The following is a 14,654-nucleotide window of genomic DNA, read 5'->3' as shown; positions in this document are numbered from 1 at the left end:
ATACATACAGTATTACTACATAAATTTTGAGGATTTAGAGGTTCAAAATAGTGAGTTATTATCTTTTAAGGCACTTTCGAGCCAGTAAGTAACCCAGAAGAATAAACTCACTTATAAAATTTAATTCCATGTAAACTGATAGGAAAGATAATTGGCTAAGCAATCTCAGCAAACAACTAAGAACCTGAAAACACATTACACTTAGTCAAGGGCATGAGCATATCACACACCCATCTAAAAATATATATACATCTGTTTGACATATCAAATTTTCTGGATATTTGGACCAAAGCAAGAAAATACTGGTTTGCAAAAAAAATCACTACACTGAAAGATTAGTAACTTTTAAAAAACCATAGGAAAAATTGAGCTTTTATTTATTTTTTTTTAAGGCTGCACCCGCAGCACATGGAGGTTCCTCGGCTAGGGGTCAAATCGGAGCAGTAGCTGCTGGCCTACACCACTGCCACAGCAACACTGCCATGTATCAAAAACAAACAAACTATTCTTTGCATAATGCAGATAATACTAACAGTCATCTCCTTGAAAAAAGGCCAATCTATATGCCACAGCAGAAAGAACATTACAGAAATTCCCGTTGTAGCTCAGCGGGTTAAGAATCCAACTAAGATCTATGAGGATGCGGGTTTGATCCCTGGTCTCACTCATAGGCTAGAGATCCAGCCCTGCCTTGAGCTGAGGCATAGGTTGCAGATCTGATGTGGCTGTGGCTGTGGTGTAGGCCGGCAGCTCCAGCTCCAATTTAACTCCTAGCCTGGGAACTTCCACATGCCACGAGTGCATCCCTAATAAGTAAAATAATTAAAAAAAAAAAAAAAAAAAAGTTTTGTAGCCCTTAGCTTTCATCTTTCCCTTATTCCCAATGGTTTATTCACTGTCCTTAAAAAACCAATTCTGGGAGTTCCCGTCATGACGCAGTGGTTGACGAATCCGACTAGGAACCATGAGATTTCGGGTTCAGTCCCTGCCCTTGCTCAGTGGGTTGACGATCCGGCATTGCCGTGAGCTGTGGTGTAGGTTGCAGACGCGGCTCGGATCCCACGTTGCTGTGGCTCTGGCGTAGGCCGGTGGCTACAGCTCCGATTAGACCCCTAGCCTGAGAACCTCCATATTCCATGGGAGCGGCCCAAGAAATAGCAAAAAGACAAAAATAAATAAATAAATAAATGCAAAGTTCTTCACAAAGGCTTGCCTAAGCATCCTACTTTAAGGGTTCTCTCCTTTTCCTAGAGTTTTGCATTTATTGACTATAATATGATTCATCTGATAATCACGCTGGTCTTATGCATAATAAACCAAATATTATTATTACTTCTATTATCTGTCCAGCTAGAACAATAGCTTCTTGAAAAATACCACTTCTTTACCAACTTCCCCAGAGACATACTCATACATACTATTTTTAGTACAGTCACTATTCAAATATTATTTTATTTAACAACCTTTTCAAAGATAGCTCATATTCTAAAATATTCTCAAAATAAATATACCCTTTGATATCTCCTGTGCAGATGATACCCTAAAGTAGTAGTAAACCAATTAAATTTAACCCCTTTTGCCCCTTTTAAAATACTTCATACTTTTCCTCATAGCAAGAAGAGAAGTTATTGACACTACAGCATATAACCCACAAGCATCAGCTTTAGTTTCTTCTATAGTCAAGACCTAGAGTACCAAATTAATTTCTTGATTTTTTGATCAGTACTGCCTATAAAGAGTAAAAAATTAAGTTGCTCTTCCCTCACCAACTCTGGAAAAATTATGCTACATTAACCAGTAGATATGAGCCCTGACTTTTCCAACAATCATTATTTAAAATATCAGACACAAAACATGATCAATGATTTTTCTCTATAGCAACTTTAAACCTGGAGCTGTTTTGTATTTCTTTTTTTTTTTTTTGTCTTTTTTGCTATTTCTTTGGGCCGCTCCTGTGGCATATGGAGGTTCCCAGGCTAGGGGTCGAATCGAAGCTGTAGCCGCCAGCCTACGCCAGAGCCACAGCAACACGGGATCCGAGCCACGTCTGCGACCTACACCGCAGCTCACAGCAATGCCGGATCGTTAACCCACTGAGCAAGGGCAGGGACCGAACCCGCAACCTCATGGTTCCTAGATGGATTCGTTAACCACTGCGCCACGACGGGAACTCCTGTTTTGTATTTCAATCTTATCAAGTGCAGAGATAAAGTGAAATTCCCCTTTGAAATCAATGTAATTGCCAAAGAGTAGCAAAGTTGACCAAAAATAACCAGAACCTCATGAGATGAGAATAAATGTAATATTACAAAGATAACTTTCTTTCCTTTTTTTTTTTTTAGGGCCGCACCCACGGCATATGGAAGTTCCTGGGCCAGGGATCAAATCGCAGCTACAGCTGCCCGGCCTACGCCACAGCCACAGCAACTGGGGATCCAAGCTGCATCTGCAACCTAACCACAACCCAAGGCAACAACGGATGGATGGACGGCCCACTAAGCAAGGCCAGGGATTAAACCCGTATCCTCATGGATACTAGTTGGATTTGTTTCCCCTGAGCCACAATGAGAACTCCAAAGATAACTTTCTTGAGTGACACACAAGATTTATCCTACCTTAAGATTATCAGTAAGAAAAGAGAATTAGGGCAAGTAACATGAAATTCCTGGTTTGGGCCCTAACTTTAATTTCTTAGTCTCTATAACACTAAAACTGTATGTGTTATTAATCTATGCACAATGACAAAGCAACTTTAGTGATGTTTTTTTCTTCCATACACTCCTAATTAGATATAAAATACTAAATGTATGTTAAGTCCCAAAAAAACCATTTTGTATAAGCATGACAATACATATATTCTTTCTGCTTTTGATTGCACTGATTAATACAAGACGATTAAGGACATCTGGTTAGACTTCCATAGTTAAATGGACAATTCACTTTTTTTATAACTGGAAAATCATTACAACATCTTCCGGTATTCACTGCAATATCAAATCAATGACTTCTTTCAGTATTTGTGGTGATCATTTGTAATTCCTTTGGTAATTGCCATGAGTCAGCTTTTATTCAACACTAAATGGCAATGCTAACATGAAAATAGAATGCCACGCATACAAGCAAAAGTACCAAGTTGTTTCAGGGAAGGAATTTTAATAGAATTCAAAAACTGGATGTCTACCTCAAGCTAGAATCCATTTTTCATTAATAAAATATTAGAAACTTATTAAGTCACAAAAACAAAAAGACTAAATCTCTACATGAATTTCAAATTCATAATTCAAGATCTCATGAACTTCTGCTACACCTTTCCAGAAAATAGTAATCTTGACCACAGCAAGAAAACATGAACTTTTTTTCATTTTATCATGTACCCAAACAGACTGAATTTATATGGAAATTATCCCAGCAATGAAGCAGCACCGTCAGGATAGCTAATTATATACATTTTTTTTTCTTTTTTCTTTTTATGGCTGCACCTATGGCATATGGAAGTTCCCAGGCCAGGGGCTGAATCAAAGCTGCAACTGCAGTCTATGCCTCAGCAACACTGGATCCGAGCTGCCTCTGCAACCTACACCCAAAGCTTACAGCAATGCGGGATCCTTAACCCACTGATCAAGGCCAGGGATCGAACCCACATCCTCAGAGACATCAGATCCTTAACCCGCTAGCCACAATGGGAATTCCTATGTTTTTTTTTTCTTTTTTTCTTAAATTCAGGTCAAAAGTTTTAGTTTATAAGATTATGGTTATATAACTTATAAAGACCTGAAAAAATGTGGTAAAGAATCTCCTACAGTATTTACAATGAAAATTCTGTGACATGTATAGAATCAAAGGAAAGAATACAACAGACACCTATTTTTCTCTAATTTTGATGGCACTCAGCCCAGTGATATATTTGTCCAGATCTGTTTTTCCTTAGTCTGCCACACCTACTTTGAAAAAAATAAATAAGGACACCATCACATGAAGCCCTATGATCACAGTTCTTGCCAATGTCATCCTCCCTTCAATGCAACTTATGTCCTTCTCTATGTTATTCCTTGTTATGTCCTACATTTCTAAGTGCCTTTTGCCTAAAATACATACCTCTATCCTTCAAACCACCAAGGAGCCTTCCTTTACACTCACCTTACTTTGGTCACTCTTGATCCCCTGAGAACAAACTAAGCAACAGTTTTTCATTTGCTAATACTCATGATGATTCATCATTAATATTTTGCAATTTGTATGGCCTTAGTTCCAATCCCTTCTACTTATCATAAGGTGTATGAGAAATGAAACAGCAATGATTTTATGCAAGTTTCAGTATGTCAGGAAACCTCACATTGATTTTCACAGCTAGTGGCATCTCTTTCAGATGATAGGAGACTCAGGAAATAGAGATTAGAACACTTGCCCTTGTGTGATCTCTGGCATGTCTGCATTAGAATGCCAACTCTCATACACAGCACCACACAGAAAATATACGAATTGGAGTTCCCATCGTGGCTCAGCAGAAGCGAATCTGATTAGTATCTATGAGGACACAGGTTCGAGCCCTGGCCTTGCTCAGTGGGTTAAGGATCCGAGGTAGGTTGCAGACTCGGCTGAAATCTGGTGTTGCCATGGCTGTGGCGTAGGCCAGCAGCTACAGCTCCAATCTGACCCCTAGCCTGGGAACCTCCACAAGTTGTGGGTGCAGCCCTTTAAAAAAAAAAAAAAAAAAGGAGTTCCCGTTGTGGTGCAGTGGTTAACGAATCCGACTAGGAACCATGAGGTTGCGGGTTCGATCCCTGCCCTTGCTCAGTGGGTTAAGGATCCGGCGTTGCTGTGAGCAGTGGTGTAGGTTGCAGACGCGGCTCGGATCCCGCGTTGCTGTGGCTCTGACGTAGGCCGGTGGCTACAGCTTCGATTCGACCCCTAGCCTGGGAACCTCCATATGCTGCGGAAGCAGCCCAAAGAAATAGCAAAAAAAAGACAAAAAAAAAATATATATATATATACACACACACACACTTTTATGACCTAAGTATTTTAAAACTGTAAACCTCCTCACTTAATAGTCTCAATTAAGATTTATCTGAAGGTCACAACCCGGTATCATATATGAAACACAAAAAGAAATCCTACAAACATACTACATAAAAGTAAATACATAACTTGCTTATTGCTGTGTACCATTATGATTACTATATAGGTTATAGGAAGTTCTTGGTAATTTCTACATTTTTATTATGAGTTTTGAGATAACTGTTTCTCTCATTACTTTTCACTCAGTGATTTATTATTGTAGCTCCTTTTCATTAGAAATCTAATGCAGAATACATTCGGAACAAGAAATGAAAGGCTACTCTAGATTACCAGTCCTCTGCAGGTACACGCACGAGCTGAAGAACATTTCCTCGCTAGCATTCAGCTGCATCACCATTAATAGCTGCGCAACCACTAAATGCTAAGCAGTATGTACACCTCATGGCCAGACATCACTCTACAAATACTTTCCTTAGTGAAACTGTAATTCAAAGTGTTGAATACATCTATATTGTAAATTATGCCATGTCATTTTCCATTAGTTTGTGTAATATTTCAACCTGTGAACAAATATGCCTTAATCTGGTAAATGCAGACAGAAGTCATGTCTCATTCAGAAATTGAGGTCAGATTCTTAAAGGAGTAGTTAAAACTTAAACTATTAAAAAAAAAAAAGTAAATACATCAGCCCAATGACAAAGACTTCCAAAGATAAAATATCAATTAAAAGGGGTACAACAAAAGAATGCCTGAACTAAAACAACAGTTAATAATATATCCTCTATGTCACAGTGTAACTTATCCGTATCAGAGCCTCCCTAGAAGGAAGCCCTTAGGAGACCACAAGAAACAGATCTGGATAATTAAAAACTCTAATTGTATCGCCTCTATAAAAGCTCATTTATTCTCTGTGACCTATAAGTTTATCCTACATATTTGATGACTCAATTACAGTTATAGAAAATATATAACTGCCAGTAGAGATAATGGTCATGAGCACAGGTTCAAAAGTCAAAAAGCTAGAGTATGAATCCAAGCTCTGCCATTTACCAGCTGTGTATATATACTTGGCTAAGTTATTTAACTATCTGTGCCTGAGCTGCCTCATTCGAAAATGAGAGTAATAGTACCCAGCTCAGAGTTATTGTGAAGATTATGAGATAATACACATAAAGCCTGTAGACTGTTTATTCTTAAAATGAAATTATCAAATGTTTTTATTTTTTTGCTTTCTAGGGCCGCACCTGGGGCATATGGAAAGGCAAAGACAGTGATAGTCATCTAGAACTCACCAGAAAAGGTGCACAGAAAAATTTCCAGTGCTACAAGATCTGTTTACATTCATAAAGTGCTTCAAGTGGCATACCAGCTAAGCTCCTCACTATACAAAACACCTTTGAAACCTTAGATGTTCACAACATCTAATAGTGATCCCATCTCTGAGTCCATACTAAATTCAAGTGACAACATTCAAACTCCCCAAACTTTGCACTTGGTGGTAAACTGGCAAAGAATAAAATTCTACAATTCTAAATTATCTTGCCAAAATGTGATAGAAAGGCAAAGACAGTGATAGTCATCTAGAACTCACCAGAAAAGGTGCACAGAAAAATTTCCAGTGCTACAAGATCTGTTTAAAGCAACAGCATCTGTGCACTTTGTTTGGAAACCTACTCTGGATTTGTTTTCAAGTGTACTCCATAGCGTCATCTCATTTATCACTTAAAACCTTAAAAGGAGGCCACAGTTAATTCTGAATAGCCTGACCTTGAACAATGTTTCAAATACTCTATATACAGAAGCACCTTTTCTCTCCAAATTTTTTTTTTTTTGTCTTTTTGCTATTTTCTTGGGCCGCTCTCTCGGCATATGGAGGGTCCCAGGCTAGGGGTCGAATCGGAGCTGCAGCCACCGGCCTACGCCAGAGCCACAGCAACGCGGGATCCGAGTCACGTCTGCAACCTACACAAGAGCTCACAGCAACGCCGGATCGTTAACCCACTGAGCAAGGACAGGGATCGAACCCGAAACCTCATGGTTTCTAGTGGGGTTCGTTAACCACTGCGCCACGACGGGAACTCCTCTCCAATAATTTTAAATCAAGTAACATCACTAATGAAAATCAATCTACATTTTCCCCTACATTAAAACATCCAGGAAAAAATAGTACTTTTAAGTATTTTTAAGTAAGTGATTTTCAGAAATGTTAGCACGATTAATAGAAAGTGCTAACATTCTGTAATTATCTAAAAGGTTTTTTTTTTTTTTTTTTTGTCGTTGCTATTTCTTGGGCCGCACCCTCGACACATAGAGGTTCCCAGGCTAGGGGTCGAATCGGAGCTGTAGCCACCGGCCTACGCCAGAGCCACAGCAACGCGGGATCCGAGCCGCGTCTGCAACCTACGCCACAGCTCCCGGCAACGCCGGATCGTTAACCCACTGAGCAAGGGCAGGGATCGAACCCGCAACCTCATGGTTCCTAGTCGGACTCGTTAACCACTGCGCCACAACGGGAACTCCTAAAAGGTTTTTATTACCAACACCGTATTTACCCACAATACTAGGACGTCTGAATTTAAAAAAACCAACATTTACCTGGCTGACCCAATATAGTAGGAATTGGGTATTCCAACTTAAAAGCAATAAATAAAATACATGTAGTATCTTCAAAGAATTACCAAGCAACCAAAAGCAGGTCTCCACTAAAGCAACAGAAAAGAGAATCATTTTACTTGGAAAAAAAAAAAAAATAAAGGTTTTCTCGATGTTTTCAGGTGACCACATTCATACTCTGCTCTCCAGTTTTCAAAAACTGTCAAGGCCCTGCAAATCCTGTTTAAGACTGCTGAAATCCTGTGGCTGACAAACACAAAACTTAATTGTCCATATTATCTATTTTCAATTTTACTAAGTGACCTTCAAATTACCTCCTCTTAAAAGTATTTGAGGGTTTTAGTTGTCACCTGTCTCTTTAAAAACTACCAATAAACCCCACACATCCTGCAGCTTACTCATGTTTTATGGTGCTCCCTAAAAACAAAACCAAACCCACCACCTTTCCCAGAGATCATGTCCCAGGGAAATGGCTAATATGAACTACTTCAAACTTCCCTGGACTTGCATAATATCTTTAAACACCTTGAGATCCTGTGTAGTGCTGCAGTTATACAGCAGGCGCCTGATCACAAGGCTTTTCGACAGCCCCCAGATCCCTTACTGCTGCTGCAAAACTTCTCATTTAGCGTTCTATGCATTAGACTGTTAACAGTGTTGGCTGAACTGCTTTACCTGTTTATTTACCAACCCAGTCTTCCCGGGGAATTCAAACCATTTCAAACTGCCTTTTGAAACCAAACTAGAATATCCCCGTGTTGCTGAGAAAGATCTGCAGCGGGATAAAAACTTGAGTTCGGTTGTTCATCCCCAGACCCAAACTGCTGTTGCTGGGATATGCGGTAGTAATGCAGTGGTTTCTTTGAGACTCTGAGGATGTCTTTTACCCTAGAAAGAGCCCATCTCTACCAAATGCCCTTTAGTCGCAGAGATTTCTGCGGTAACAATGCTCAACAGGAAGGTATTCGAAACAGCCGAAAGACGTGTTGTTTTCACTTGGCCTTTATTTTTTCCTCCATAACGCCTGCCATGGCAAGGACATTTTTCCAGACAACATTTGCAACTTTGGAAAGAAAAATGAAGCCTCTGGTACTAGTCATCATCTGCTTGTAAAGTCCGTTATCATGACGCTTCTTACAAATCGCTCAAGGTAGGATTTGGGGCTAAGCTTACATCGACCATCTTCCAAGCTGTTTTGCAAGGCCAATTAACGGCCTAATGGCAACAACAACATTTCGCCCAGGAAAATCTCATTGTGTGACTAACCAAGAAGGCATCTGATAAATAAAGCCCCTTTTTTTCCGGGCAAGGAAATGATAAAATAGACAATGAAAGGGATTTATTTGTTACAGTGAGGAAAGAGGGAGAAGAACCCCAAGAAGAGCCGTTTACGAGCAAAATCCAGGGGTTCGGGAGCCCTGGTTTCAGCAACACTCGCCCCTAAGCCCTCTGACCCCCACCCCACCCCCCCTTTGCCTCTGGGAGCCAACCTAGCGCCCGCACACGCCGGGCACACCCGAGGGCAGCACAGCCCCCCACTCAGCCGCCAGGCTGGGGCTCCAAAGCCGCAGCCGGAACAGACCGAGGCCGCAAACCCTGCCGCCTGAATTAAGAGGTAAGAATACGGGCTGAGAGGAGATGCGGCCTCGCCTCAAGCTTAGGAGGCCCCTGGAGGAATCGGACGCGGGAGAAAAGGGAGCCGGTTCGGAAGCCGGAGCAGAGCGGGGGGGGTGGGGGGGGTGGAGAGCTGGGAGCAGGGGATGAGGAGGTTCTGGCGCGGCCAGCGCCTTCCCCAGATCCTCGGCGACGCCCGTGTTTACCTGAAAGTCTCGGTCCTCGTTGAAGCGGGAGAAGCGGTCCGCCATTTTGCCGCCTTCACTCCTCTCAGGACGACGCTCTACGGTTCGCTCCGTCCCTCCCGCGACACCCGCCCCCTCGCTCCCCTCCCCTGTTCCCCGCCTCCTCCCACGCCCACCCGCGCGCGCAGGCGAGGGAGGGAGGGAGCGAGATTGCGCGTCCCGAACTGAGCCCCGCTGGCGCAGGCGCCCTTCTGCCCCAGGGGCGGAACCTCCCCTCACTTCCCCGCTCCGCGCGCGACCCAGAGCGACCCCCGGCGGCCGCGCGTGCGCACTCGCAGCGGAGGCCTGCACGCGCTTCCGGAGAGAAAGGTCAAGAGGGGGCGCCGCTCGCTTGGGTGCGGATGTTTTCCACCTGCTCGTTTCTCCCAGTCGGGAGATCTCTTCTTGCCCTCTTGCTTGCCTAAGAACGCATAAGCCCATCCTCTGCTTTCTTCACCAAATAAGAGCATAATGTAGTGGCGGAAAGCGCGGATTTTGGACCCAGACTATTAGGTTCGAATCCCGGTTCACTCTGAGGATTGAGTGGCAAACGAGACAGGAAAGATCTCTTCTCTCATAGTGCTTACAGGGAAAACCAGATAAATAATAAAATAATTACACAATTTTAAAAATTAACGAGTGCTACCAAAAAACCAAAAAGGCAACAAGAGCAAAAAACCAGACTGGTCGTGAGAAGAACGCCCTCTGAAAAGACCTTTGACCAAGGAACAGAAAGGGGCCCGGCAGCCTTGGAGCACTCAAAGGGCCAATGACTACTAATAACGTGACATTTTCTAGCGATCATTAGAGAGAAGTATTTCCCAAGAGACCAAAGTCTATTCAAATCAACTACAGCCCTCTGGGCTTCAGCTTCCATTTAAAAAAAAAAAAAAAAAGGAAATTGAATTCAGTAATCTCTACTGCCCCTGCCTAGCACTGACTTTGTATGAGTTATGAATCAGATTTTTCCATCTTTTGACCTTCCTGAGCACCCCACCCAGCCCTCCAGCTCTCTTAGCCAAAATACATAAAACCATAAGAAAGATAGCTGGACTTGCCTACTTTTCCAAAGAGTAGCTGATGGAAATCCCACGGTGGAAAAATGACTCTTTCTCTACCTGAGAATCAAAATGAAGGTAATTTTTTGGAAAGAATGTGTGTATCTTCTATTCTTTTGTCACACTTTGCCTCACCCAACTCCTAGTCCAAGAAGAATATAGTTCTAAGCAGTGAAAAGAGCTGCCTCTTTGTATAAGGAGAGGCAGAACACTCAGAATTTAAACATTGTGAAATGACTTGTGCGTAAATGTGGCAACCTGAATCCCATGGATACACAAAACACATTTACCTCTTCTCCTCTTAACCCCACCAAAATGACATTTAAAGGATAAAGTCATAGGGAGTTCCCATTGTGGTTCAGTGGGTTAAGAACCCAGCTAGTATCCATGAGGATGTGAGTTCGATCCCTGGCCTTGCTCAATGGGTTAAGGATCCAGCGTTGCTGTGAGCTATGGTGTAGGTTGCAGACCTGGCTCTGATCCCAAGTGGCTGTGGCTTTGGTGTAGGCTAGCAGCTGCAGTGCCAATTCGACCCCTAGCCTGGGAACTTCCATATGCCACAAGTGCAGCAATGAAGAGAAAAGGAAAAAAAAAAAAAAAAAAAGGACTAGTTACGAGGCAGTTCAAGGGGCGGTTAGACTCTAATCCCACCCAGGTAGCAAACTGGGAGGGTTCTCCTCTGAAAAGGCTGAACCACAGAGGCATCAACATATGTGTCACAGCTAAGGAGGGAGCCATCATGCTGAAAATGGGAAGATTTGGTAAAAAGCAACCTTCTTGTCAGAGAGCGGGGCTTCTCCTGGCAAGAGACTATAGGATCCCTCTCTGAGAAACTGAATGGCTTAGTGAGAAAAAACATACACATACCAAAACTAGGAGTGAGGAGTGGGGTCTCCTCAAGATAAGATCTTGTTCCTGCCCATGTATCCCATAGAGAAGTCCATCATTCAGGTAGCCCCATCCCATCCACAGAGCGCTCCCACTCAGCTCTTGAATATGAATGGATAGCCAATGACTACCAGACATTGAAGGAGAGACAGAAATAACTCCCATCAAGAACCAAAATGAAACAACAGGAAAAGGGTTTCCGAAGAGTCAGAGGTAATGGAGGTAGCAAAAAAAAAAAAAAAAAATATATATATATATATATATATAATCATTATCCGTGGAGACATAAGATCACATCAGAGAACAAGGAACCACATCAGGGAACATAGGATGCTGAATAGAGAATATTTGGAGATTGAGAAATAACTTTTAAAATTAAAAAATTTTAAGCAGAAGTTAAAAATTCAATAGAAGAGTTAGAAAATAAAGTTGTGGAAAGTTCCCAGAAAATGGGATAAAAAGACACCCTGGCCCAAGCTACCCTAACTTTCTCCTTTATTATTGCAATACCTACTAAGTGATCCGCTGCTACCTTGACCCCCTACACGCTTGAAGGTAGTGATCCTGTTAAAAAGTCAATCACAAATCATTAATCAACTATGAAGGAGAAAAATGTCTTTTTTGACCTGCAAGCTATTAAAAAAATTATTTCCCATATACTCTTGTGTTGGGAGCCGCTAAATTATATTCCACAGCAAAACAAAGGAGTAAAGTGAGAAAGAAGGAGAGTTGAGATCCAGAAAGCAGAGATGGAACCTGAGAAAGAAGCAAAGAGAATTCCCAGTGTGACCGGTGTAGAGACATTCCAAGATGACAGCTGTGCAGCAGGCCTAAAAACATCCCATCCAGATGAGAATAGGAGGACATAAGCGGATAGAGGCCCTCAGGAAGGTTATTGGTGAAAAGAAATCTAATGGAATATCTAATGGGTTTTAAGAGAGATTTACACTTCTCCAAAGTGTTTAATGGGGGAAGTCAGTGAGTGATAAGAATGTAGAAAATTGGAGTTCCCATTGTGGTCAAGCAGAAACGAATCTGACTAGGAACCTTGAGGTTGCAGGTTTGATCCCTGGCCTCCATCAGCAGGTTAAGGATCCTGCGTTGCTGTGAGCTGTGCTGTAGGTCGAAGATGTGGCTGGGATCCTGCATTGCTGTGGCTGTGGTGTAGGCTGGCAGGTGTAGTTCCAATTTGACTCCTAGCCTGGGAACCTCCCTATGCAACGGGTGGGGCCCTAAAAAAGAAAAAAAAAAGATATTTAAATCTTCCTGTTAACCTAAAACAATAAAACAGCCAATTTTTTTTTTTTTTAACTAACAAATGGATTTACAGCAAACCCCATGCAAGTCCCATAAAGCAAAGGAGAGGAAGGTTTTTTTGGTAGAGGAGAAGGGCAAGTTGGGAAGGGCTGTTATAAACAAGAAGTTCACGGGAGGAAACTGGGAGTTCAAAGTACAGTGGCTTTTCACTGGCTGAATTGTGACCTTCTCTCATTGGCTAGGCTGTTGCCAGGCGAGGAGAAAATCTTTCTTCCCGGGCTGGTAGCAAAGTAGTGTCACTTCCTGCCAGAGATGCACAGTACATCTCTTCCAGTTGGAATCTTTGTTCACATGGAGTGGTATGTGAGTGAAAACCCCCCTTCTGTCCTCTGGAAACCATTTTAGTGAGCCTTTTATTAATTTTCACACATTTAATCTCAAAGTCATCTAAATAGCTGATAGCATAATTATCCTCATTGGGCAGATGACAAGACAAGACTCAGAGAGATCAAATCAGAAAGTTCCCTTCGTGGCTCAGGGGTAACAAACCCGACTAGGATCCATGAGGACGCAGGTTCGATCACTGTCCTTGCTCAGCAGGTTAAGGACCCCATGTTGCCATGAGCTGTGGTATAGGTCACAGACACATCTCAGATCTGGTGTTGCTGTGGCTGTGGTGTAGGCCAGTAGCCGTAGCTCTGATTCGACCCCTAGCCTGGGAACTTCCATATGCCACAGGTGTGGCCCTAAAAAAAAGCAAAAAAAAAAAACAAAAAAAATTTATATATAAAAAAATAAAGATCAAACCATTTGTTCTTGGTCACACAGCTAATAAGATTCAGACACAGTCTGTTCATCCCTGTTCACCCAGAGGAAAGACAGGAACTTAAGTGTGAGACCTGGGATAAAACTAAGGCAATGAAAGAAAAAGAAGCCTAAGGTATTCACAATGCCCAAAGGCATTCAAACAATTCGAGGGAAAAAAAGAAAACACTGCTGGTCATAGTACTCCCCTATGGTAGGTGGCCAAAGCTAGACCAGCTTCCTGGAGTGCTTTAGCATATTTATTCCTTTATTCATCAAATATTTATCCTGTGCCTCGTCTGAAGCAGCCCTGCTCTAGTTGCTGGAGATACCGAGCTGAGCATGGCAAGAAAAGTCCTTCCTCCTGGAGTTCCTGTTCTGGCGCAGCAGAAACAATCCACTAGGAATCATGAGATTTCGTCAGCTGTAGCTCCCATTCAGCCCCTAGCCTGAGAACCTCCATGTCCGAGAGAGCAGCCCTAGAAAAAGCAAAAAAAAAAAAAACCAACCTTCAGTCCTTCATCCAGTTTATGTGCTGGTGGTAGGGAGAAGGTGGAAAGAGACAGACAATACCCAAGTAAACAAATGAGATCATTTCAGTTAGGGCCAGGTGCTGGGAAGATAATAACAAAGATAGTGTGGGAGAGAACTGGGTGAAGCTACTTTAAATTCAGGGACAATCAGGTGACACCTCTGGTGAGGTGACACTTGAGCTGAGAGCTGGCTCTTATAAACTGGGGCAGATGGTTCCAGGCAGAGGCGGGGCCAGAGACACAAAGATCTGTACCCAAAGGGCTCCATGCTTCCTTTCATGCTTTACTGTCACATCTTGAAATTCTTTTTTTTTTTTTTCCTTGCTTTTTAGGGCCACATCCGAAGCATATGGCTTCGATCCCTGGCCTCACTCAGTAGGTAAAGGATCTGGCGTTGCTGTGAGCTGTGGTGTAGGTCACAAATACAGCTACGGCTCCAATTCCACCCCTAGCCTGGGAACCTCCATATGCTTTGACAGATTTGGAAAGAGGAGCAATGTGAACCTATTTACATTTTCAAGAGCTCCATCATTACCCGTAGGGAGCATGGATTATAAAGGGGCAAAAACGGAAGAGGGGAGAACAGATATGCTGCTACTGCAGTAACGTCCATGGGAGATGATAGATGGCGATAGCCTGCACTA

General features: G+C 42.4%; 1 protein-coding gene across 1 annotated transcript in view; it reads right to left on the bottom strand.

Annotated features, from left to right (window-relative positions):
• The window catches only part of GPATCH8 (G-patch domain containing 8), an 83,153-nt gene extending 73,593 nt beyond the window's left edge, over window positions 1-9,560 (bottom strand). Inside the window, exon 1 of the mRNA XM_047758946.1 lies at window positions 9,453-9,560. Coding sequence (XP_047614902.1) covers window positions 9,453-9,497 — 45 coding nt within the window. The 5' untranslated portion in view covers window positions 9,498-9,560. The remainder of the gene's footprint in view (window positions 1-9,452) is intronic.
• Window positions 9,561-14,654: the final 5,094 nt, after the last annotated feature.

This window comes from Phacochoerus africanus, chromosome 14 (assembly GCF_016906955.1).
Source record: "Phacochoerus africanus isolate WHEZ1 chromosome 14, ROS_Pafr_v1, whole genome shotgun sequence".
Classification (NCBI taxonomy): domain Eukaryota; kingdom Metazoa; phylum Chordata; class Mammalia; order Artiodactyla; family Suidae; genus Phacochoerus; species Phacochoerus africanus.
Note: the sequence above shows the minus strand (reverse complement) of the source record. Positions and strands in the feature narration are given on the sequence as shown.